General features: G+C 32.4%; 2 protein-coding genes across 2 annotated transcripts in view; one reads left to right on the forward strand and one right to left on the reverse strand.

Annotated features, from left to right (window-relative positions):
- Window positions 1-1,139: 1,139 nt before the first annotated feature.
- LOC130444874 (SET and MYND domain-containing protein 4-like) lies at window positions 1,140-22,944 on the reverse strand. Its single transcript, XM_056780212.1, has 3 exons — window positions 22,350-22,944; window positions 16,088-17,037; window positions 1,140-4,211 (listed from the first exon to the last, which is right to left on the reverse strand). The coding sequence occupies exons 1-3, from the start codon at window positions 22,731-22,733 to the stop codon at window positions 3,890-3,892; spliced, it is 1,656 nt and encodes a 551-aa protein (XP_056636190.1). The 5' UTR covers window positions 22,734-22,944; the 3' UTR covers window positions 1,140-3,889.
- LOC130444877 (succinate dehydrogenase assembly factor 3, mitochondrial) overlaps window positions 17,214-23,750 on the forward strand; it is a 31,570-nt gene continuing 25,033 nt past the window's right edge. The window contains exon 1 of the mRNA XM_056780216.1: window positions 17,214-17,703. The gene's annotated coding sequence lies outside the window, so the exon portion shown is untranslated. The remainder of the gene's footprint in view (window positions 17,704-23,750) is intronic.

Genomic DNA, 23,750 nt, shown 5'->3' on the forward strand with positions numbered 1-23,750 from the left:
CATTTTTGTTAATTATTAAGATAATATTATATTTTAAATAAAAAATTAATTATAATAATTTTAAAAAAATGTTTATAAAAACCTCTTTTTATCAATTTTCTTAAAGTCGGTTAAAATTTACCCTTTTATACAGTATCAATCTTTTTTAAGTTAAATAAACTCTTTTTGCGTCTGGTTAGACTATCGAACTTAAGGAGTAAACTCCAGTCGTGCATCGGAGCTGACACACACAATTTTTTTCAGAATACCAGATGCAACATTAAGAATAAAGAGAAAGTGGCAGTGAGGAGTGAAAATTCAAAGAAGGGAAAAAGTAAACAGAAAGTTGAGAGTAATAATATTACAAATCTGGTTATATTAATGGATACTTGTTTATGAATTCCACTATTGTTAATATTACTCTTAATCGACAATTTTCCTATTATGGTATGCGGCTCGGAAGCCAATCCACTAGTGCGTAAACACAATGAAAATAAGTCGATTCTGTTTGTAACTTTGCAAGTCTTTCCACATACAATTATGAAACCAGAATTAATAGCTCTTTCACCTTCAATAATACTTCGAGATGACGGAGCTGCATCAGTATAGTTACACAACGTTTTCCAAGACGGTAACAACATTTTTATCACTTTTAATAAATACTAATCAAATATAAATATTAAAATCAACGCTAATCGTCGAAGCCTTGCGGCAGCCATATTTGTTTTGATATAGCAGCGTCCCTTTGCACGCGGTGGACGTTTTCTTTGCCAATATACGATTTCTACGCTACTGCAAACTCTTGCACTATAAACTTCGCCATTGCCGACAGGAAAGCATCATTCTGCGTTATGCTACAGCCATATAAACAGAGCTGCTATTATTTGTTTCTCCCGCCAAATTTGAGTTGCGAAGCGTGATTATTTTCCTGAAAGCAAAAAGGAATAGTGCATCTTAAATTATAGACGATTGAACCAAGTGTATACTGCATGAGTGATGATATGCTTGGATTATGCCGGAAGTTTAAAGATGGCCGAAAAATATGCATGATAAACGCAGCTTAGGATAAAAGTTACAGACTACGTTATTCAACCAGTTGACAGAATGGTTAAAGATTTTCGTAGCCTCAACATAACTACCTTATCTATTGAGTTTCACGATTTTGTACTCTATCATAAGTGAAAATTTAGGCAAGAATTTTCTGCTTATTTGGCCTTAAGAATTTAGACATCATCCCAACATGTTTGGTTCGTCAAACGACGCCGTTTGCATTTGTACTGTTGCCTCGTAGTAAGTACAGAATCGATCAGCCTGCTGACTGTGAGATACGATTAGTGATTCGGCTTTTGACAGCAAAGACGTGGGTTTTCGAAATGTTACAGTTTCACAAACTGTGCACATGCTGGGTGCCAGACTGCTTTTTGAGAACTGTTTCACTGTTAACCCTTCTTTTGATAAAAGAGAAAATGAAAGTGAAGAAAAAGATCTATGGTCCGGGACATTTATCGAGGAAAAGAACAAGAAACAATTTGTTGCAATATGGACGATTTGGGGATCCAGAATAGCATCTTAATTATCTGTTAATGAATAAGGAAACATTTCAACAATTGCTTAGTATAGTAGGATCAAGTAAAGTCAAATTAGACCATAATCGTGGCTGTTAGTCTAAAGTGAATTAGTATATTGTTTGCTATTTTTCATAAAATATATTTGATGCAAAAAATTAATGGATATGGATTTACACTTTATAATGTATGGATTTTAATAAAACGAAATTACATTATTATTTACAGCACAATTAGTAATGTTCCGTTCTTGTTGTGTTGCATTATTGCATAAATACATCATACATTTATTACAACAAAAATAAGCTACATGTAAAAATTTGAACAATTTCGTAAATTTTTGAGGTGGCCTGTTTTCGCTGGCGCGCAGTGTAGCTAAAACGATTCCGGACAGGGCCTGTGCACTGGAATAAGAGAAGCTTAGGACGATTTTCAACGCCATATATGTTATCGGTTTACATCTAAAAGCTTACCAAAGCAACCAAGATTATTGAATGAACAACGTCCATCTTGCACAGGTGTTTGATATTGTTTGTTTATTAGCTATTTGCATTTTTGTGCATTTGAAAGTTATTATTTGTTGCGAATTGTGCTGTCGTGTTTACTTAGTCAATATGAGTAAACGAGAAAAAGCCTGCTGTGTACCAGGATGCACGAATAAGCAAGCGATAAGGTGATTTTTACTATTTATCAACATAAAAATATTTAAATTGAAATCAAGTTCATATCTATACGAGAATAACCCTTTTCTTCTTAACTTCATTAATTTGTATTTAGGAAATCATTTTGTTTAATGATTTTATCCTTATTTTACTTTTTTTATAGACATTCCATTCCTACGAATGAAGACGTTGGCAGAATTTGGTTGCAAAGAATAAATAACCCCAAATTAATGCTTGCAGATACAGTATTATCATCACATAGAATATGTGATATTCGTTTTGAACCAATTGGTACAAACCCCAACGGCAGGTTAGGTTAGGTTGTACAAACAGAAACACTTTTTAAAGACGCCAACATCTCACTGTTGACAGTCCTAAGCCTGCTAAAGTGTGAAGGAAAATTTTTTGTTTGTGGATATAGTTACAAAATGTCAAAAACAAAATAAAAATTAAAATAATCATCCTGTGTTTCAATATTGCATCTACCTATATCTTATATAAACCATTTAATTGCGAAATTTAGATGGTCGTACCTGGTTGTCACATAAATTCTGAATGAAACCAAAATATTTTACAAAATACTTCATTTAAACAGTATTTTTATTTCAGGTACTTATATTTTCTTGTAAACAACAATATTTAAATTTGAAATGTTAGCAAAATGAAAGTAGTTTGCATAATACTTTAGTTTCATTCACAATTTGATGCGACAACTAGCTTCGAGCATTTAAAATTACTCGAGTTATTTTCAAATTTCCCGCGAAATTAGCATGGATATGAACCTTAGATCAAATCTTTGATACGCAGCCAGTCCCTTGAAAAAATCTCAATAATTCATGAAAACGCTATATATTTCTTCAATTTCTTATTTCTTTTGATATATTAAAGCAACTAAATGTTCTTGATTTTAAGTCTCTTCCGTTTTAAAATTAGTTTGTTTAATAATTTTTGGAAGAAAGATAAAATTTGACGTTTCGACTTTTCTGTGATTTTTTATCAAATATCATATTTTGATATTTTGAAGTGAATTGTATCGAAAACTTTGCCAGCTATATTATGAGCGGTTTCTTATTGGGAACGTGACAATGAAATACCAAAGAGTAGACTAATTTTAATGTATTTTCCGAGCTTTCGATTACTCATCGACTCATCGACTGAGAAATAATTAATTAAGATTTGCGGTGGTTTTGAGTTGTATAAATTCTTATAAAAATTTTAGATTCATAGAATTCAAAAGTCAATATTCAAAGTGACGTTGATAGAAATATTGAATAATTGAAATATTTCGAAAGCTCGGAAAATATATTAAAGTTAGTCCACGTTGGTGTTTCATTGCCACGTTCCCAATAAGAAACCGCTCATAATATAGCTGGTAAAGACTTGGTTACAATTCATACACCAAAGTAGATTTTGAATATTGAATTTTGAAAGTTATCGGAGCTGTGATACTAAATTTTCAAGGTAATTGGAGCTGTGAGGGGTAAATGATACAATTACCATTTGTTACAATTATTATTTACCCCTAAAAAACTAAAAATTGTTTTATTTTTTCTATCATTTGGATATCTCCATTTCAATTATTACCGAAACGACTTGAACTGGATGTCATAATTATTACTTTGCCAGACTAATTCTTTTAATTTAATAATTTTAATATGTTTAATAGTTATCCTTTTAGATATTTTATTTTCTTCTAATATTTCCTGATAACGCATAACATTGCTTCAGGACTTCTTGCATTTCAAAAAATAATCTGTTCGGTTGAATTGATTCTAATTGTTTAAATTTCGGTAGAAGTTTTCTAATTATATTCGTCGTTATTGTTTCATCTCCTCTTCTTAGTTGAACGATATCTGTATCAGTTACTCCTGTATCATATTTTAACGCTGGTAAATTGTGAAGTAGGGGCCAATTATTCTCACACACATAACAGTTGCACTCGAAGTAATATTGCTTTTTTAAATTAGTTTTCCGGGTTTCTTTGGGCATCAAGGCAAAATGATACCTATAAATAAATGAAAAAATATTTTATTGAAAAACTCTTTTTACCTTTTCTTCTCTTTACGTTAAACAATAAAACAAAAAAAAACTTCTCTTTGAGTAACACAATAAAAATAATTAATTAATTTAATTGTTTCAAAATGTATTTGTAAAAATCCTTGCACGTCAAATTTTTTGAATTTAATTCTACAACCAACATTTTGGCAACAGTGTCAACATGTTATCTGTTGCGTTCTTTCGTCCATTGCTGACCTAAATAGTTAAGAATTCTGAAAAGCAATCTTGACCTTTCATCGATTTAAAATGGGTTCCATATCATATGTGCTAACAGCTTCTTAAAATCAACTTTTCCTTCGTTAGTGCTCAAAAAACTTGAAATTTTGCAGGTGGTGAAAAACATTTGCTTTCGCAACTTTCGGTATGTAAATGAATACAGATCGAACAACTTTCAGATGGCGTCGTCTAAAAAAGTATTTGCTTAAAATGAATGTTTAATTCGAAGCTAATACTTTTTCGTTCTTCTGTACGTATGTAAAATGTAGCAAATTGAGCCTGCTTGAGCGACCGACTCTCGTCGCCTACGCTCGACCAAGCTCGTTTGCTAAATGTTAAAAGCCGGATAAGCCGGACACCGTTTATTTTGGCCGGACACCATTTATTTTAGCAGGACACCGTTTATTTTGGCTGGACAAGCCGGACACCGTTTATTTTAGCCGGACACCGTTTATTTTAGCCGGACACCGTTTATTTTGGCCGGACACCGTTTATTTTAGCCGGACACCGTTTATTTTGGCCGGACACCGTTTATTTTAGCCGGACACCGTTTATTTTGGCCGGACACCGTTTATTTTGGCCGGACACCGTTTATTTTAGCCGGACACCGTTTATTTTGGCCGGACTCCGTTTATTTTGGCTGGACAAGCCAGACACCGTTTATTTTGGCTGGACACACAAATAAAAAGCCTGCTTTATCCGGACGCCAGGCAAGGCTACACACATTTACCATTCGACACATGCAGTAAAATTGCTTTAAAGATTAAAGAACATCCCGATGTCCTACTCCTTCCCTTAATCAGTTAGAATTGACCAAGTACATCAAATACTTTGCATTTACATGTACCGGGTGAGTAACTAAGAACGGCCGTCGGTCATCTCAGGAATGGTTTATATTATTGTAAATTATTTTTAGGTCTACCACTAAAGGGCGTATTTAAAAATATAAAATTGAATAAGCAAAATGTTTTAAAATATACTCAATTAAGTGGAACTTTATATATTATAAACGGATTTTTCAACAAATTCTGCACAATTTTCATTCCAGAAGTTTTTGTCTATCTCTTTAAATAAGAGGTGGGAGGATGTGGGAACCTTGTTATTAAAAAATTCCTTCAAGTCTAACGACACAAAATGATCTGAATAATTTAATTAACAACGTAAATAATTTAAATTGAAGGTTGAAAATTTTAATTAGGTTATGTCTACTGAATTAAATTAATATTAAAGTAGCGAAAACCCCAAGTCGATTTATTTTTTCTGTCCCGAGATATCTTATGAAATGTGTAAATGGCGAGAATTTTTCTTTCGACGTCTATCAGGCTGATTTGCCCATATGGAAATCAAAAATTATCTACAGATAAGTATCTAAGCATGTAAGGTCTGGAGATCTTAGTGGTCAACTAAATAAACTTCCATGTCCAAGACACATGTCAAGTAACGTTTGATCTAAAAAATGTCGATCAAATATGGAATAATGTTGTAAGTATATATTACGACGAATAGCCAATGGTATGACCTCTAAAAGATGTGTCAATTCGTTTCTTAATAAGTCTAAGTTTATTCGTCCATTAAATGTTTCATTAAAAAAATTGCCCATTTATTTGTCCGCCTAGAAACCCGTACAATATATTTACAGACCAACAGCCCTTATTTTGGACCTCCTGCTTCGAACGGAGATACGTTTCGGACCAGTAGTGCGTATTATGGCGATTTACTAGACCTAGCCACATCTGTTCACAAAATTCGTATATTTCAGAAACGTCCTGTAGCATAATGACGATATCAAAATCTCGAATCTTCAGATTCTGGTGTAGAACTATATGTTATGGGTGCAATTTAAAATAGTATAACAAGTTCAAGACATACATAGGCCGTGAAGCCGGCCCTGTCCCGATATAATGGAATTCTAAAATTTAGCTGCACGTTTGATATACTTTTTATAAAAAGCGGCGAGTTTTTTCTTATTATTTTGTTTAGAACTAATTCCACAATAACTAATATATATGAAACATCGCCTTCTAGCATTCACGTTGCTATTAAATTGCTTAGAATTAATATATTTTATATTGCTGCAAAGAAACTCGTTCAAACATCAAATAAATAATAATCGGTTGAGCAGAACTGTACTTACAAGCTTCTTTTCATAATAAGGTTCCCACTCTTTTTTGAAGAGACTAAAATTAGTGAAATGAAAAATGCGCAAAATTCGATTCTTGTAGTAATGAACTTAAAATTCTGAAAATCATTTCCACGTGTTTTTCGGGGCCACTTTTGCTATAAGTTTTTTCGCCTGAAGCTGTAATATAATCTGTTCATGAGATACGGATTACGGCCGTTCTTAGTTGCCTTAGTTGTTTATGAACAAAGTTAATCACTGAGGGGTCTCAAAAAACCATTCAATTATAAGAAGTCATGTGAAATTGGAGAATGTCGACATTCACCGGTGGATCTATTGGTGTATGTATACGGCTCCACAAATAAATATCTAAGCATGTAAGGTCTGGAGATCTTAGTGGTCAGCTAAATAAACTTCCATGTCGACTTTCAGGTGAATGTCAATAACACCAAATACATCGATAAAAGATCGAATATTTCCTTACATTTCTGTACATTCGGACCCTCTCCGATGTATGGCGACAATCACAGATATTCTCTGCTGGACATCGAAAAGAGAGGTGGTTTCTGTTGAAATTAAAAGCAACATACCTTTGGATTACAAATGCTTTGACCTTTTAAAGATTAAAGGCGGATAGAAGTTAATTGTACCCTTAAAACCAGTAGAAGCGAATATCGGTACGATGTTACCAATGAGGAGTTGTTCAGTACACTATATGAAACTCATACCAGACTAGGCTACGGAGGAAGCTCACGTATGCTTAAAGAGTTGCAACGTCGATTTTATAGATCTGCAGGGGCCTAAGGGAGCTGAAGAAATAGCGTAACACTTTCTTCCAATATTTTTAACATTTGGTGCACCAGCAATATTGTAAACAGATAATGGTAGATAATTTAGTAATCAAGTCATATCCGAAATATGCGCTATGTGAAAAAATGTTAAGATAGTTCATGAAAAGCCTTGTCGCAGTCAAACACAAGGATCACTTGCGAGGACCAACTAGGATATACAGAATATGTTAACTGCATAGTTTTCATTAAAGCGAAAAGAGGAATAGCATCTACTCTTTTTCCTAACGAAGAAATTGCAAATATCTAGATCAGGTATGGGGAAACTTTTTTCTTCGCGTGCCAATTTTTGTTAATGAAATATATGGCGGGCCAAGTAGCATTACATTATATACTAAAATAAGAATATTGTTTTAATTTTTCTGAAACACTAATTTATTATGAAATATTGAAAAATAACATTTTTAATTGCAATTAATTGAACTCAAGTAAGCTGCGGAAGTGACATGTGGAACTGTTTTTGTTTCTACATGACTTCATCACGATCCGGCTCCATTGTGATGATGAATTTTTAACAATGAAAAAAGGAGGTCATCCGAAAGCCTATTACGAAGACAATTTTTTCTTAGTTTCATTACTTAAAACGTTTGTCCGCACAAATAGCTTGTACCAAACATAGCCATTATTTTCTGGGCGTGGGAAACTACATTTGGGTATTGTGTCCTAGATGAGGATAAAATCCAATTTGCTGGTGTTCAGAAATAGTTGCTTCAAATGGGTAGACGCATCTACTCGAGCTTCATTTTCGGTTTTCGCTCATATACCCGTCCGCGCTCGCAATGTTGTTTTATGTGCGACGTGTACTGCCATTACTGCCAATTGATAATAATGTAATTTCGGATAATAAGAAAGCTGTACTTGATTTTTGTTTGATGGTCGCGGGCCGGATTTCAACGCTTTGCGGGCCGGAGACGGCCCGCGGGCCGTACTTTCCCCATCCCTGATCTAGACTGAGGAACGACTAGAAGAAATTGTCAATACTTTTGATACTGAAGAACAGCTTGTATGAAATTGATAATAATTCTGAGAAAAATTTGAGTAGTAGTCATACCGAAAACCATATTAAAATGAAAAATATTAAAGAGTACCCTCAAGCAGATTTACACACATAATTAGTTTGTAATTTGTAAAGAAAAGTACTTTCCATGGATAAGATTTATTTTCAAAAAAATTCGTCGAGAGAAGCAGATGCAGCCAATTCGAGAAGCGGGTAAGACTGTTATTATAAAACGAAGTGGTCCACAAATAAATGTAGTGCTTTTGTACAGTTCAAAGTGTCGTGATGTGTCATTCGATTCGTAATGACATGTAGAAAGTTTTTGAAATAATTGTAGATGCGTTCGCGAATATTACAAAAATTATAAACAATTAAGTTAAAAAGAAGAGGTTTGGTTTTTTGCTTATATCTCAAAAACTATTTGAGATATTCTTCACTTGTCATAGCTCCCGGAACTGTAGGATTAATATTTATAATTTTTATCGAGGGCTGAAAATGCGTCCAAAAACGGGTACTCGGGTTAGCGCAAGCCACACCCTCTTCGAACATTTCAACAAAAAATATTATTTAACCTTTTCACTGCTAGTATTACTTTTTAGATTTATATATTTCTTTAGAATGCGTTTATGGGACTATTTTAATCAGTTGCAGCAGTCAGATGATGAAAATCTTGCGCCCGACTTCAGGTATTGTCTGCAAGCAAAGCCGGGAAAGTTTCACTGGCCCGACTATAGAAGGGCGTCGCAGTGAAAGGTTTTAAACAAAATTAATATTGAAATTGTAATTAGAAGAAATTTAGGAACTAGAAATTTAGTCAATATTTCGGACAAACACCAAACGACTATGAGAATGTTCGGCGAATTCGCGCGGTGCCTGTTTTTTATAAATGGCAGACGAGATTTTGATGAAATTTTTATTATAGAAGGCGGTTTATTACAGTATTTCTTTTAAATAATTCTGTTTATTTATTTCTTGTGTTTCTTTTTCTTTTAGAACTTTGTAGAATTCTATTTGTTGTATATAAATAAGTTTATGCAGCGCAGTAAATTGGTTGGCTATCTAAATATCTGCGTGAAATTACAAACAAAAGAAATGAAAAACCGAAGATTTATGGGCAGAAAAAGGCATGACAATATGCAGATCTTAGACGGTTTTGTCGATAATAGTTTGTAGTTCTTCAGAAACAAAAACAGGTTAAAGGTTACCATTGACTACATGGATGCAAAGGTTTTTAAAGGCTGGTTTGAATAAGTAGTTTGGATGAAAAGGCTTGCAGGGTCAATGCATCCTATCATATTAGGCGATTGCATACATATCCAACGACGGTGGATAAAAAAGCTGTGATTAAAAATGGTTCACCTCGATTAATACAGAATGTGATTTGAAATTGTCGCAAGCAAAACTATTAATTTTAGTTACTAGAGAAACACAACACTCAGTAATACGTTTGCCACCTTACAATTTTGAATTTAACCCTATAAAATCAATATGATCTCAAATGATAAATCCACGTTGAAAATGGAAGATGTTGAGTTATTATTTATGGAAGCTATGCAACGTGTTACGAACTAAAATATTGACGGTGGTTTTTGATTTATAAATAAATGTTCTCTTCAAATGAATGCGGTTAATTATCTAAATATTATTACAAATCCTACCTACAATTACTTTTGATTTCCTTATGAATTAATTTCAGGGAATCTAACTGAGTACTACCTACATAATTCTTTTATCTGTTTTACCATAATGGTATCATAGAGTAGGGGGAGTCCGGGAGAGTTGAACCGCTTTTTACATAAAAAATACATTTATTTTTCGCCATAACTTATGCTAGTGAATTTTATTAGAATTTCAATAAACTTTGAGATATAAGTTAAATATCCTCATCAACTGGGGCACTTGAACCGGGGCATAGAAAGAGTTGAACTTACTAGATTTGGAGGTCATTTTCAGCTTGAATAATAATTTCAAAATAAACAAAACGACAAACAAACATTCTTGTACTTATTTAGTATAATTTGGCATAATTTATTAGTCTCAAAATTATTTTAAATCAAATAAGAATAATAAATTTAATATTGTTCTGAAAACGTAGTAAATGAAATCATCGATATTTCTGTATGCCCTACCTAAAGTTCATAAATATACTCCGTATCTACCACAAAAAAAGACAAAACCGCATTTTACGTTTGATAAACAAAGCAGCAAAGATCTTTCATGTCAGGATTCTCTTTAATGTTATCAAAAGAACTATTAATACATCTTTGTTATAAAATTCTGTATAATTACCGTAATTCTTATTCTTACTTTTCCCTATTTCTTATAGATATATTGGCTTTTCCTATTTTTTTTGTTTCGCATCTTCTATCTGGAAAAGACACTCTGAAACCAATCTTTCCCGGCAGAGTTATTTCTTGTCCAGCTGCTAGGAATGATTTTTGAATTCACTATCGCAGATTAAAATACCAACTGCATTGTTTGTTTCCAGGTCAAACCGAAAGGTATTTTAATGTACAGTAATAAATAATTAACAAGTAGTTTCTTTACGCTTATTGTAAATATCTGCGACGCTATTTACTGACTGTTTTTTCTCAAAATTTATGAATTTTTATTTCATAAATTTTGTATCGAATCAATGTACTTCTTATCTATAGTACGAGATTTGGCTATTTAATAACGAGACTGGTTACGAAACAGGGTTTTATTAGAAAAATTATTCTACATTCGAATGCTCCCCTTCAATATACTTGAATGTACGTTTTCCTCACAAAAATAATCCAAGACCTAAGAAGTTTCGTGTCCAAAAATCTGCTGGAAAAGTTCTTGTTTCAGTTTATTGGGTTTGCCATGGAGTAATCATGATTGATTTTTTGGATAAGGGTAAAACAATAACTGGAGATTACTATTCGACATTACTGACTACTCTACAGGAAAAAATTAAAGAGAAAAGACGCGGAAAGCTATCCAAAGGTGTTTTGTTTTCACAGAACAACGCCACTGCACACAAATCTCATGTTGCCATGAAAAAAATTCGTGATTTAGGGTTTGAAATACTAGAGCACCACCCTTATTTACCAGATCTAGCTCCTTCCGACTATTATCTCTTTCCTCGACTGAAAAAAACTTTAAAAGGTCGTAAATTTTCTTCCAACGAGGAGGTAATAAAAGCTGTGGAGGTCTGGTTTGCAGAACAAGAAGAAACATTTTTTTTCGAAATGTCTAGAGACGTTGCAGGTTCTCTGTAATAAATGTAACCAATTGAGAGAAGAATATGTCGAATACTAAAATATTTTGACATTGAAATTTTGTTTGGTTCTATAGTAGGCTAAGAATTTTTCAATATATCCTCGTATACAAACTTTTTCAATTCTGTCACCCAACCAACAACCTCCATTATTAAAAGAAGAAGAACTGGCACTAAATTAACCGATATTCCAAAAAATATATTTTTTAATTGCGAACTGTTCCTCTGGTAAAATATTAGTAAGGAAAACGCAAAAAGAAAATATGGAAACATGTTGCGGTAAGGTAAAGCCCAACATTTAAATGAAGAAATTGAGGTTCCAGGAAAAATATTATGAATACAGAATTAAAAATGAAATTCCAGAACTTTTACAGGTTTTCTAGAACGCTTAGGAACGATGATACGCAATAAAATTTTTTGAAATAGTATATAATCTGTTACAATTGTCAGGATCGCATAACTCTAGCTTTATATATTCGACTATTATTTAAAAAAAATTACGGGGACGTTTTCCTCACAAAAATAATTAACTTGAATAAATAACTGAAAAAAGTCCGAAAATTTTGCGATTTTATCAGCACCAGCCTATTGGATCTGCAAACTTGTCCACACACTAATGTTACCATTCTGCATACGATATCTCGCTATTAAATAAACAGACTGGATATTCATTATCCTACATTCGAATGCTCCTCTTCGATATACTCCCCTACCCTATTGGTTTCAAACCGTTACTGCACGAAGTACGGAGCTATTTGAGATAAACCTTTGGCTCTGACGGAAAGGTCTCTTGATACAAATTATTTGATCTAACATTAATTTGAATTTAAAAAATCTCAAGGTCCTATTTCCGATAATTAAGTGGGCGCGTCTCGGCACGCTTTCCGTCAGTGATGAGTTCACCTGTGTAGCGGGTAGCCTAACTTCGTGACTTACCTTGTAACTAATTCGTTGTTGATTCCAAGACCGAAAAATTAAACTAACAATCAAAAACGGCATTTTCAAAAAATGTAATTGTGTATATTAATTACGTTAACGATTACTTAAAATCATATACATATTTCACCTTTTTTTATTGTCAATCAAATAAATTTGTTATAGGAAATATAATAAATAAACAACCTTTTAAGTTAAAATTATATTTACAGTTAACAGTAGACTCATTTACTAAAATTAATATAAGAAGATTTATATAAATTGAATTAAAATTATATTTACAAACAATACACTTATGTACCACAATTACAATTCCATATTTTTATGATAGTTTACGAAACAGTCAACTAAGTACAAGGGGGGTTTATTTGCACAGGCCGGGCCGGGGTTTTTCTCTGGATGACATTTAAAAAAAGGCACACTTTCACTTGTCCGATTTTAAAACGGTAAACAGCGTATTGTACACTGTTTCTTCGAAAATCACGGGAGTACAAAGCTGAGTTCTTTGGTCGTAATGGATAGTTTGCAGTTGTATAGTGAAGGGAAACAAGCGCGTCTGCACGCTCTCCGCCATTGCTGAAGGGAAAGGAGAGCGTGCTGGCACGCGCACCGTCAATGGGTAAGGAATCGAAGAGCGCGCCGGCACGCTCTCCGTATTGAATGGGTTAGATACCCAATGCACTACTCGTTTTTTACCCCACCCGTCTAGGGGGCCCTCTAGGCGCGCAGTCTCCTTATTTAATAGACAGATCTCGTATACATGTTTGAAATTTTTCCAATAAGAGCGCCTCCTTCAATTTAATCTCTTGCATTTTTCAATTTTGTTTTTGTATATTTTTTCATGTAGGACGCACCATAATAAAAAATATAAAATTGAGACACTGAAAAACATTTAACTGAAACTACGTTTATAGATGTAAGAAAGGGAAACACGAACACTGAGTATGTCTCCCGCATCCACCATCGTGCAAGGATCCTGCTCACGTTAGTTATACAATTAGCTTATAGCATACAAAAACACTTCAAATTACATTTATCTTATAAAAGAATGATAGTAAAATACAATACGTACCTCAATGAACACGACAGTAATCACAAAAATACTCAGATTTTTTAAAAATCACTCCTCAACACGTAACACACGTTTACATTAGAATTGCCAAATACTCGTAAAACAACCATGATGCAAAATAGTGATTGGCCGATTTAACGTTTCGATCAAATTAATTTAAATACAATTTTGAATGATGGTTCAACTCTCCCACCTCGGTTTTCCCCTATGTTAACAGAGTTAATAGTAGAAAATCATTATAATCGGTTATATTTCTAATTTAGCTTTGACAAACTGGACTAATTTATAATTCTATATAAAACATTTTAATGCATCTAAATGTTTTTGATTTTAGGCCTCTTCTGTTTTAAAATTAGTTGTCTTAAATAATTTTAGAAAGTTAGATAGAAAAAAATTGACGTTTCTACTTTAAGGCTTTATCAAAATATGATATTGACACTGACAATTTGCGTATTGTTGAAAATTGATCAAATTAACAGCTGAACCGACTTATCCCTATCACACACTATTTTGTTTATACTTTATATAGTCAATGTTGGTAACTATGTTTATATTAATTTTTAAATTAGTTAAGTTGGCAGGCGATAAGCACTCTTAGATATGTTTAAGTGATAGTATGACATAAAAATTGTGACAGTAAAACGTGTTCCAATTTGTAATTTTAAGAATTTCTAAGTATTGAGCAACAATCCGACGATTGTTCGACAAGAGTTTTGTTAATCAAAACAAGTATCATTTCTCGACAAAGAACCCAAACCCACTGAAAATAACAACAGGTTATGGACCCAGGGCAGCTGTGAAAGGGTTTCTTTGGAAGTCAGGACAGGATAGCAACCGCAAAGTCGAGAAAAGCAGTCCAGAGAGTCAGAACCAGCACGGTCAACGTAACTTATAAATCAGCGACACCGGAGCAGCCATCGCACAGCAAGATAACGTTGAGCAACGTACACGCAAGTAGCTTTAAGTCAGAAAATCGCCACAAAAGATTGTGAATTCGTTTTTTTTTAATTTAGAAATTGTCAGAAGTCAGTCAAATTGTAAAATATAAAGCACAATAGTAAAAGTGTACCAATTTGTAATTTTAAGAATTTTTAAGTATTGAGCAACAATCCGACGATTGTTCAGCAAGAGTTTTATTAATCAGAACAAGTATCATTTTTCAACAAAGAACCCAAATCCATTGAAAATAACAACACGTATTTATATCAATCAATACTTGCATCGTGAACATCAAGATAAAAATAAAATCAAAATAGAAATTAGTTCGAATAAGCAAAATTCATTTTTCCTTAGTCCTTACATATCAATTATGTAGCAGTAATTAATTAAATTATTTGTAGTTTTATTAGAATTTACAAAATAGAACTATAAATTTTACTTAAATTATTTGAGTCTTTCTTATCATTTATAGCTTTTTCGTTCATATGAATTTGAACCATTTCTAAAAATTCTCTTTTTCGTGTATTAGATTCCGTTCCAAGAATTTCTGAGTCTTTATAATTGAATTTGTTTTTCTGATATTCCATGGTTCGTTAATGCAGTTTTATTTTATATATCGTATTGATGACCTTTTGGTCTATTTTCTAAATACTGAGATGTTTGCCCTATGTAGACAGCGTCAGAATTAGTACAAGGCACTTGATTATAATATTACTTCTTTTGCTTTTTGGTGTTTTAGATTTTAATTTAGTGGAATATTTAGCTAGAGTATTATGTCCTTTATGGATTATACTAATATATTTATTGCAATAATTCGATAATTGTTGGGAAAGTCCTCGTACATATGGCAAGGAAAAATGTTTTATGTTCTGATGATTCGTTTCTGCTTTGCTTTTTAGCTGATTGTAATATCTGTTTATTATTTTTTCACTAAATTAAAATCCTGAAACACCAAAAGATAAGTAATATTATATATCAAGTGCCTTGTACTAATTGTGTCGATGTCTACATAGGGCAGACATCTCAGTATTTAAAAAATAGTCTAAAAGGTCATCAATCCGATATAAAAATAAAACTGCATAAACGAACTATGAGATTCCAAAAAAAAACAAAGAGATAGAATTTTTAGAAATAGTTCTAATTCATAAGAACAAAAAAGCTATAAATGATAAGAAAGATTCAAATAATTTAAGTAAAATTTATAGTTCTATTTTGTAAATTCTAATAAAACTACAAATAATTTAATTAATTACTGTTACATATTTGATATGTAAGGACTAAGGAAAAAATACATTTCTATTTTGATTGATATAAATACGCAAATTGTCAGTGTAAATATCATATTTTGATAAATAAAAGTCTAAACGTCAATTATTAAAAAAAACTAATTTTAAAACAGAAGAGACCTAAAATCAAGAAGATTACGTACTTGTCAAACTAGTGAAAACTTACCCATAATTATCAAAGAGTTGTTCACCTTTGTGGATACTTCTAATAGCTCTTAAAACAACAACATTTCCATAACAGTGTCTAACTACGTTTGGATTACAACTATGATTAAACAGACTCAAAAACGAAAAAGCACCAGCACCTATTTCTTGGGCTTCAAAATAATCGTCTTGATTTTGATGTAACTCTGATATTTCGTGGAAATTACATGGAGCAATTTGCAAATGCCTTAAATATAATTCTTTGAAAATGCTCTCCTCTAGTACTGAATTGAAGAATTTCGTGTGTTTATGTATTAAATTGAAAACAATAGCTGCTGTCGTGGACCTTTCAAATAAATCAGCTACCGTGCGAGACTGAGTATTTGAAATTAAATTGTGAATTTCCTTATATCTGTCGGACCTATAAAAACTTTCCGATTCCTCATTAATATGACTAATTGAACTGTAACTGTTTTTCACCGATATGGCTATTTTTAGAGGCAAAAGCTTCAATTTATCTAAATTCAAATTCCGCAAAGTCTTTAATATTTTACATTCGTATACATGATAGATTTTAGCATTTTTTTGACATTCTATGCTACAATATAGTACCTGCGTGCAATTCGGGCATGGTAACAGGTTGTAGCAAAGTTTTAAGCATTCGTGACAATGAGTGAAAAATTCTGAAGCTAATACATGACAGAACGGTTTTTCAACAGCTAGAACGTCACCGATTTCGATGTTTTCTTTGGCTACTACGTATCTGCCTTGCACGTCTGATATTTCTATTTCTAAAATGTTCGAAGCGCTTTGAATTGAAGTTGATTGGGAATCTTTTGGTATTACAGGAATTTGTTGGAAATAATGTATTTTTTCATTGGTTGTCTTTTTGGATTTAGCGATTTCATTCCTTTTAATGATCTTCGGCTGTAATTCTTTTGGGTAATTGTGGTCTAAAGCTGTTTCAATGTCCTAAAAAAATGTCAGATTCAGTAGACAAAATAAAATTTTCAATTGTGATACAATCATCGATTATTTTTCGATTAATCGATAATTTTGCCCAACACTAACCATAACTCCATAATAAGCTGTCGATAACTCAATGAAATTTAATTTTATACAACTTTAATTTGGAAACATTATTTGGCATTCAGAAAGTAAATATGTTTTCTCTGTGACACTTTGAGACACTAGCGAAATTATCTTGTGTAGCTCTGGGATTTCTTTAGTATCAAATCAGAATCATTAAAACACCCCGATTTTTTCACTTCACGTGCTTTTAATAACGTCATAAATTGCCTTTACAAGCTTGCAATACCTATTGCTACTCAAATGTATGCTTTCGTTTTAAAAATGATTCAATCCAAATTAATTACGAAAACAAATTTACATAAATAAATTAAATGAATCATCATCTTTAATATAATGTGTGTGTGTTGGCAATATATATTATGTTTGCCTCTTGTGAATAGTTTGATGAACTTAACTGTTACAAAACGTCAAAAAAGTAGATAATGATTATAGCGATTTACGTTAATTTAAAAGTGTTTCCATAGGAAATAATTTGAAGAATTCAAGTTGGGCAATCGCGGGGGCCATAAAATAAAATAACACGTTGCAAAACTGCATCTATTGCAGGTAAGTAGTGTTGTTTTGGATATTTTTATTACTTTAAAATTTGAAATAATTAATCTAAAGGCTACTGACAATAAATGAAATAATCGCGTCAATACTATATAGGTGAAATCGTTCAAAAAAGGGGCCAATTATTTATAAACATTGTCCAAGGCGTTTCCGAGTAGTTAGGGCTCTTGATGGTCGAAGCTCACCTTTTATTTATGGATGAATTCCAGAGGTATGAAATAATTATCTAACTGGAATATTAAGAATCCGTGAATGTTTTACTCCATATTATTAATTCTATTTCCTCCTAATGTCTGTCTAATACTGCTTTGATTTATAATACAGTCTGTTTTATCAAGAGCAATGAGAGTTTGGTAGATTTCGCGAATGTTGTGGACTGTGATTGACTGTATGGATGAAAGAAAATCAGTACATATGGCAAAATGTTTATGGAGAGGAGGGATAAATTTTGAAGCTTGAAGGATACTAAATAAATCACCAATGTAAACACTATACGTCGAAAGTCAGTGGTAAGCCACCGTATGAAATAATTATCTAACTGGAATATTAAGAATCCGTGAATGTTTTACTCCATATTATTAATTCTATTTACCCCTAATGTCTGTCTAATACCGCTTTCATGTATAATACCTCTTTCTTCATATCCTGGTAATTATTATTGGATATTATGTCTCTATTACTTTTTATATTGTTTCTTCCATTATCGATTCATTGTAATTCTTTGAAGTATTTATACAAAATGAGTTTTACTCTTAACAAATTCCAGAGAATTATTCAAAACTGGTACGTGACTTGGGGTTCAGAGGAGGTGAAACTAATGTGTGTGAAATCATAATTCATATAATTTCTTGATGACTCATGGATACTTATACGCAGTGCGTGGGTACCTACTTTTATTGTTTTTACTGAATACCGAGATAGAATATAATATATTTTATTCTGGGGTACTGAATTTAGTACTTTGATTATTTACCGTACTAATTCACCAAGCGCATATTACTCTCTTTGTCATCCGAATAATTTTTCATTTTAACTTTGTGCCTCTCGTACGTTTCCTGTATTTGCCAAATTGTACTGTAGTACAGTGGTGCCAGAAAAAGAAAGACAGCAGCATTATTTTGTTAGTTTTTTATACATCAGATAAAAAACTATTAAACAGATAATTTTTAAAAGTCTGAGAAATTTTGGTCTGATATGTTTAAAAATTAGAAATTTTTGCATGGTATTTTTTAATATCCGTTCTAATTCTGATACCTTTATAATTAGAATTCATTATGAAATAATTATATTATCAATCTTTCATCAAAGATGATACGTAAAAAAGATAAAAGTAAGAACCATGCAAAATACTTCTATGAAAGTATTTTGTAAAAATGTAAAAATGTCTCATGGAACAGTGTTTCAGGTTTTGAAAAATATATTGATAATAATTGAAATTATGTATATGTGTTGGACTCTGAGCAAAAATGAATTCTAGTTTTTAAACATTTACTTTATATATTTTTGGTTCTTAGAAATATTTATTTAAAAGGACTATTATATTTTAATTTATTGCTTTTAAGTTTTTAGAAAACACATTTAAGACACATTGGTGCAGTTTGAATGAAAGGCCGGTATAGGCTTGATTTTATGACCTCAGGTACATGACTTGTAAAAACGACTGTTTATCCTTATACCAAAAGTATAACCAAGCACTATGATCTTTGTTCAAGAAAACATGTGTTTTTACTTAATATAGTCTAGAGTTGGACCTTGAAATGAAATATATTTTTAAATAGTTAGTCTACGACTGAACTCTGTCCTGTGACGACTCTTGAAAATTGATCATAAAAATAAAAGATTCATAGTGAATCAATATATCAATCAATATATATATATATATATATATATATATATATATATATATATATATATATATTTATTTCAAGTTAAATTATATATATATATATATATATATATATATATATATATATATATTTATTTCAAGTTAAATTATATAAATCCATATATATAACTTCCTATAATACGTTTAAGCAACCTTCTGTTCTAACAAAAATAAACTTAAATGCTGTAAATCATTTTTTGAAGAATTTTTCTTCGGGTAACAGCACAAAAATCACTGCAAAACTGATTTGATACGAGGATGTATCCATATCTAGTTAGTCTAGACCAGTTTCATGCATAAACAAAATATTGCGTTACCATAGCAACGAACAATAACTTATTAGAAGTGTTAGTGTAAAGTTTGACGTCAAAAAAGTAAACCAGAGTTACGCAATAAATTAAAAGAAAAAAGATGTCCACCGAAATTGTGAAAATCGAAAAATTGGAGTATCGAGCCATCATCAGCCATCAGTACCTGTATTTAAAAGGGTTGAGAAGTAAGCAGATTTACGAAGATATGCTTAATACCCTTGCTCCGTTTGCAACCGTGAAAAATTGGACTACAAGCTTCGAAAGAGTTAAATTTTCCATTGAAGATGATGACCGATCAGGAAGGCCAGTTTCTGTGTCAGTCCCCGAAAATATCGATGCAGTTCTTAACATGATTTTATCAGACCGTCGAATTGGGATAAAACGGATATCTGAAGCACTGAATATTTCATACGAACGCGTTCATCATATAGTTCACGTTAATTTGGACATGAGAAGAAATGCTGCAAAATGGATCCCTAAATGTTTGAATGTTGACCAAAAGCGTGCAAGGGTAGAAGCATCGCGTTCGATCTGTGCTCGATTTGACTTCTTAAACCGAATTGTTGCTATGGATGAGACTTGGGTACATTTCTACGATCCAGAAACAAAGCAACAATCGATTGAATGGCGACACTCTGGTTCTCCAAGACCTAAGAAGTTTCATATCCAAAAATCTGCTGAAAAAGTTCTTGCTTCAGTTATTTGGGATTGCCACGGAGTAATTATGATTGATTTTTTGGATAAGGGAAGAAGACTAACTGGAGGTCACTATTCGACAATACTGACCACTTTACGGGAAAAAAATTAAAGAGAAAAGACGCGGAAAGCTATCCAAAGGTATTTTGTTTTTGCATGACAACTCCCCTGCATACAAATCTCATGTTGCCATGCAAAAAATTCGTGATTTAGGGTTTGAAATACTAGAACACCCCCCTTATTTACCAGATCTAGCTCCTTCCGACTATTATCTCTTTCCTCGACTGAAAAAAACTTTAAAAGGTCGTAAATTTTCTTCCAACGAGGAGGTAATAAAAGCTGTGGAGGTCTGGTTTGCAGAGCAAGAAGGAACATTTTTTTTGAAAGGTCTAGAGACGTTGCAAGTTCGCCGTAATAAATGTAACCAATTCAGAGGAGAATATGTCGAATAATAAAATATTTTGACATTGAAATTTTGTTTGGTTCTATAGTAGGCTAAGAATTTTTCAATATATCCTCGTATACAAAACTTTTTCATTTCTGTCACCCAACCAACAACCTCCATTATTAAAATTAAGAATTGGTTCTAAATTAACTGATATTCCAAAAAATATATTTTTTATTTGAGAATTGTTCCTCTGGTAAAATATTAGTAAGGAAAACACAAAAAGAAAATATGGAAACATGTTGCGGTAAGGTAAAGCCCAACATTTAAACGAAGAAATTGAGGTTCCAGGAAAAATATTATGAATACAGAATTAAAAATGAAATTCCAGAACTTTTACAGGTTTTCTAGAACGCTTAGGAACGATGATACGCAATAAAATTTTTTGAAATAGTATATAATCTGTTACAATTGTCAGGATCGCATAATTCTAGCTTTATATATTCGACTATTATTTAAAAAAAATTACGGGGACGTTTTCCTCACAAAAATAATTAACTTGAATAAATAACTGAAAAAAGTCCGAAAATTTTGCGATTTTATCAGCACCAGCCTATTGGATCTGCAAACTTGTTCATACACTAATGTTACCATCTGGCTATTAAATAACCAGACTGCTTATTCATTATCCTACATTCGAATGCTCCCCTTCAATATACTCCACTCCCCTCGCCACACACCTCTCCATACGTTTTTTCAATTGATCGAAGCAGTGCTGGAAGACAATCATCCGGATGCTCATTCGATGATCTGTATGCACAATTTGGTTGATTTTGGTTACTGTTTCCGAAGTTGGAACAGTCGAAGGGCGATCTGGGTGCTTGTCATCTTCAGGGCTCTCTAGGCCTTTATTTAAACGCTTACACCACTCAAAAACACGCGCACGAGATAGAGAATCGTGTCCATAGGTTTCTTGCAACAATTTATAGCACTCAGTCGAAGCCTTTTTCAATTTAACGAGAAATTTGAGATTGATACGTTGCTCCTGTTTTTCGTCACGGGAAAAATACCGCTATTGCACAAATACCATAATAGTGACGGAAACGTGTTTTGGGACGTGCATAGACAAGATATCTAGATACCCAACGCACTATTCGTTTATTTATCCCACCCGTCATGTAAGCGCGCAGTCTCGTTATTTAATAGCCAGACCTCGTACGTTATTATTTTATGTGAATTTGAACTATTGAATTTATTCTAAATTGGCGACTCCTATATTATATCAAGTCTGTTGTCGCTAATAACATTTTGGTTCAGTGGGGACGATATAAAATTTAATAAAATAACGAAGATAACCACTTACCTTTATACATTCTTCATATAATTCCAGTTCAAATAATACTGCGGATCTGTTTGCTATCGCTTTTGGATAATGCTCAGAATTTTTCTCGGCGTACGCCAAACTACTGGTGTATAAATCTAACGCCTCTTTCAGTTTTTTTTCTTTAAATTTTTGATTTCCATGTTCTCTTAATTTGATAGCAACTTCGTTTCTTTTCTCGTCGACAATTAATCCAGGTAAAAGGTTATATCGTTTTAAAAGCGCGTACACAAAAGATACCTTCTCTGAACAAGAAGATATCTTCGAAAATTCGTCTGATACATGTTTAACTTCGTTGTCTATTTGAATATTTTTTATCAAATCTTGAAATATGCCTTGAATAGTACTATTGTTGTTATCTTTCATACTTTTTCTTGTTACGTATTTATGTTATCAACTATTTTTGTATTTCACACTTCCTAAAATTACGTTGTAGATAAGATAAAATTGAAGTCATATACATTAGGTGTTCAATTATTTGTTTTATTGCTTTTCATTGGAATGTTACACAACATCACAAACTGTTTATAATCACTCGAATAGTTCAACGTCTTGCCTCCAGTCTATTTAAAACTCTATTTCTATTTTAGTCGATCAGTCGTATATCAATACTTTACGTTAATAGCGCTGTTGCCGTTTTATAGATCGCTTAAGCAGAATATTACTTCGCTGCCCGATAGTCTAGTCCTTATATAAAGTTATATTGAAATTTTGCATAGATTCCAAAAATTTAATAAAAACCACAGCATTCCGTTAAAAATAATGAAGTTTGGGTCCACTTTCGGTATAACCGGAAGTTTGAGAAAACCGAAATTATTTTAGCTGAAACGAGCATTTCGGAAAACCCATGAAAAGCTAATTTTCGGAACACTAGTCGTAGTACTTTCCTATATGCATATCGATTCAGCTCGTCGTGAAGGACCCTGTAAACTTGTGGTTACCTTTGCTTTAATCAATTAATTTGTTCTAAAAATGAGAAGAGAAAGTAAAACTAAGAAGAAACTTACAAAAAATATGTAGGGGAATACCATACTGTTGAGAATTGATCAATTGACAGCTGACCCGAACCGAACCCAACCCAACCTTGACCCTATCCAACTTCACACTATACTATTGTTTTATATAGAGTCAAAGTTGGTAATTATGTATTCTAATGTATTCTGATTTTATTAAAAATTAGTAGGCGACAAGCACCTTTTGACAGTTTCATGTAATAGTGACACAAGCAAAAAGAAAGGCGAAAGAAAAACGTGCTCCGAAATTGTTATTCCGTTATTATTGTTATTTGAACGCACTTTGAAATCCTGTTCAATAAATCGAACATTGATCAAGATTGGACTCAATTTATTTGCAACTACAAACCCAAAACCCACTGTAAATTAA

The sequence above is a fragment of the Diorhabda sublineata genome, chromosome 6 (assembly GCF_026230105.1).
Source record: "Diorhabda sublineata isolate icDioSubl1.1 chromosome 6, icDioSubl1.1, whole genome shotgun sequence".
Classification (NCBI taxonomy): Eukaryota; Metazoa; Arthropoda; class Insecta; order Coleoptera; family Chrysomelidae; genus Diorhabda; species Diorhabda sublineata.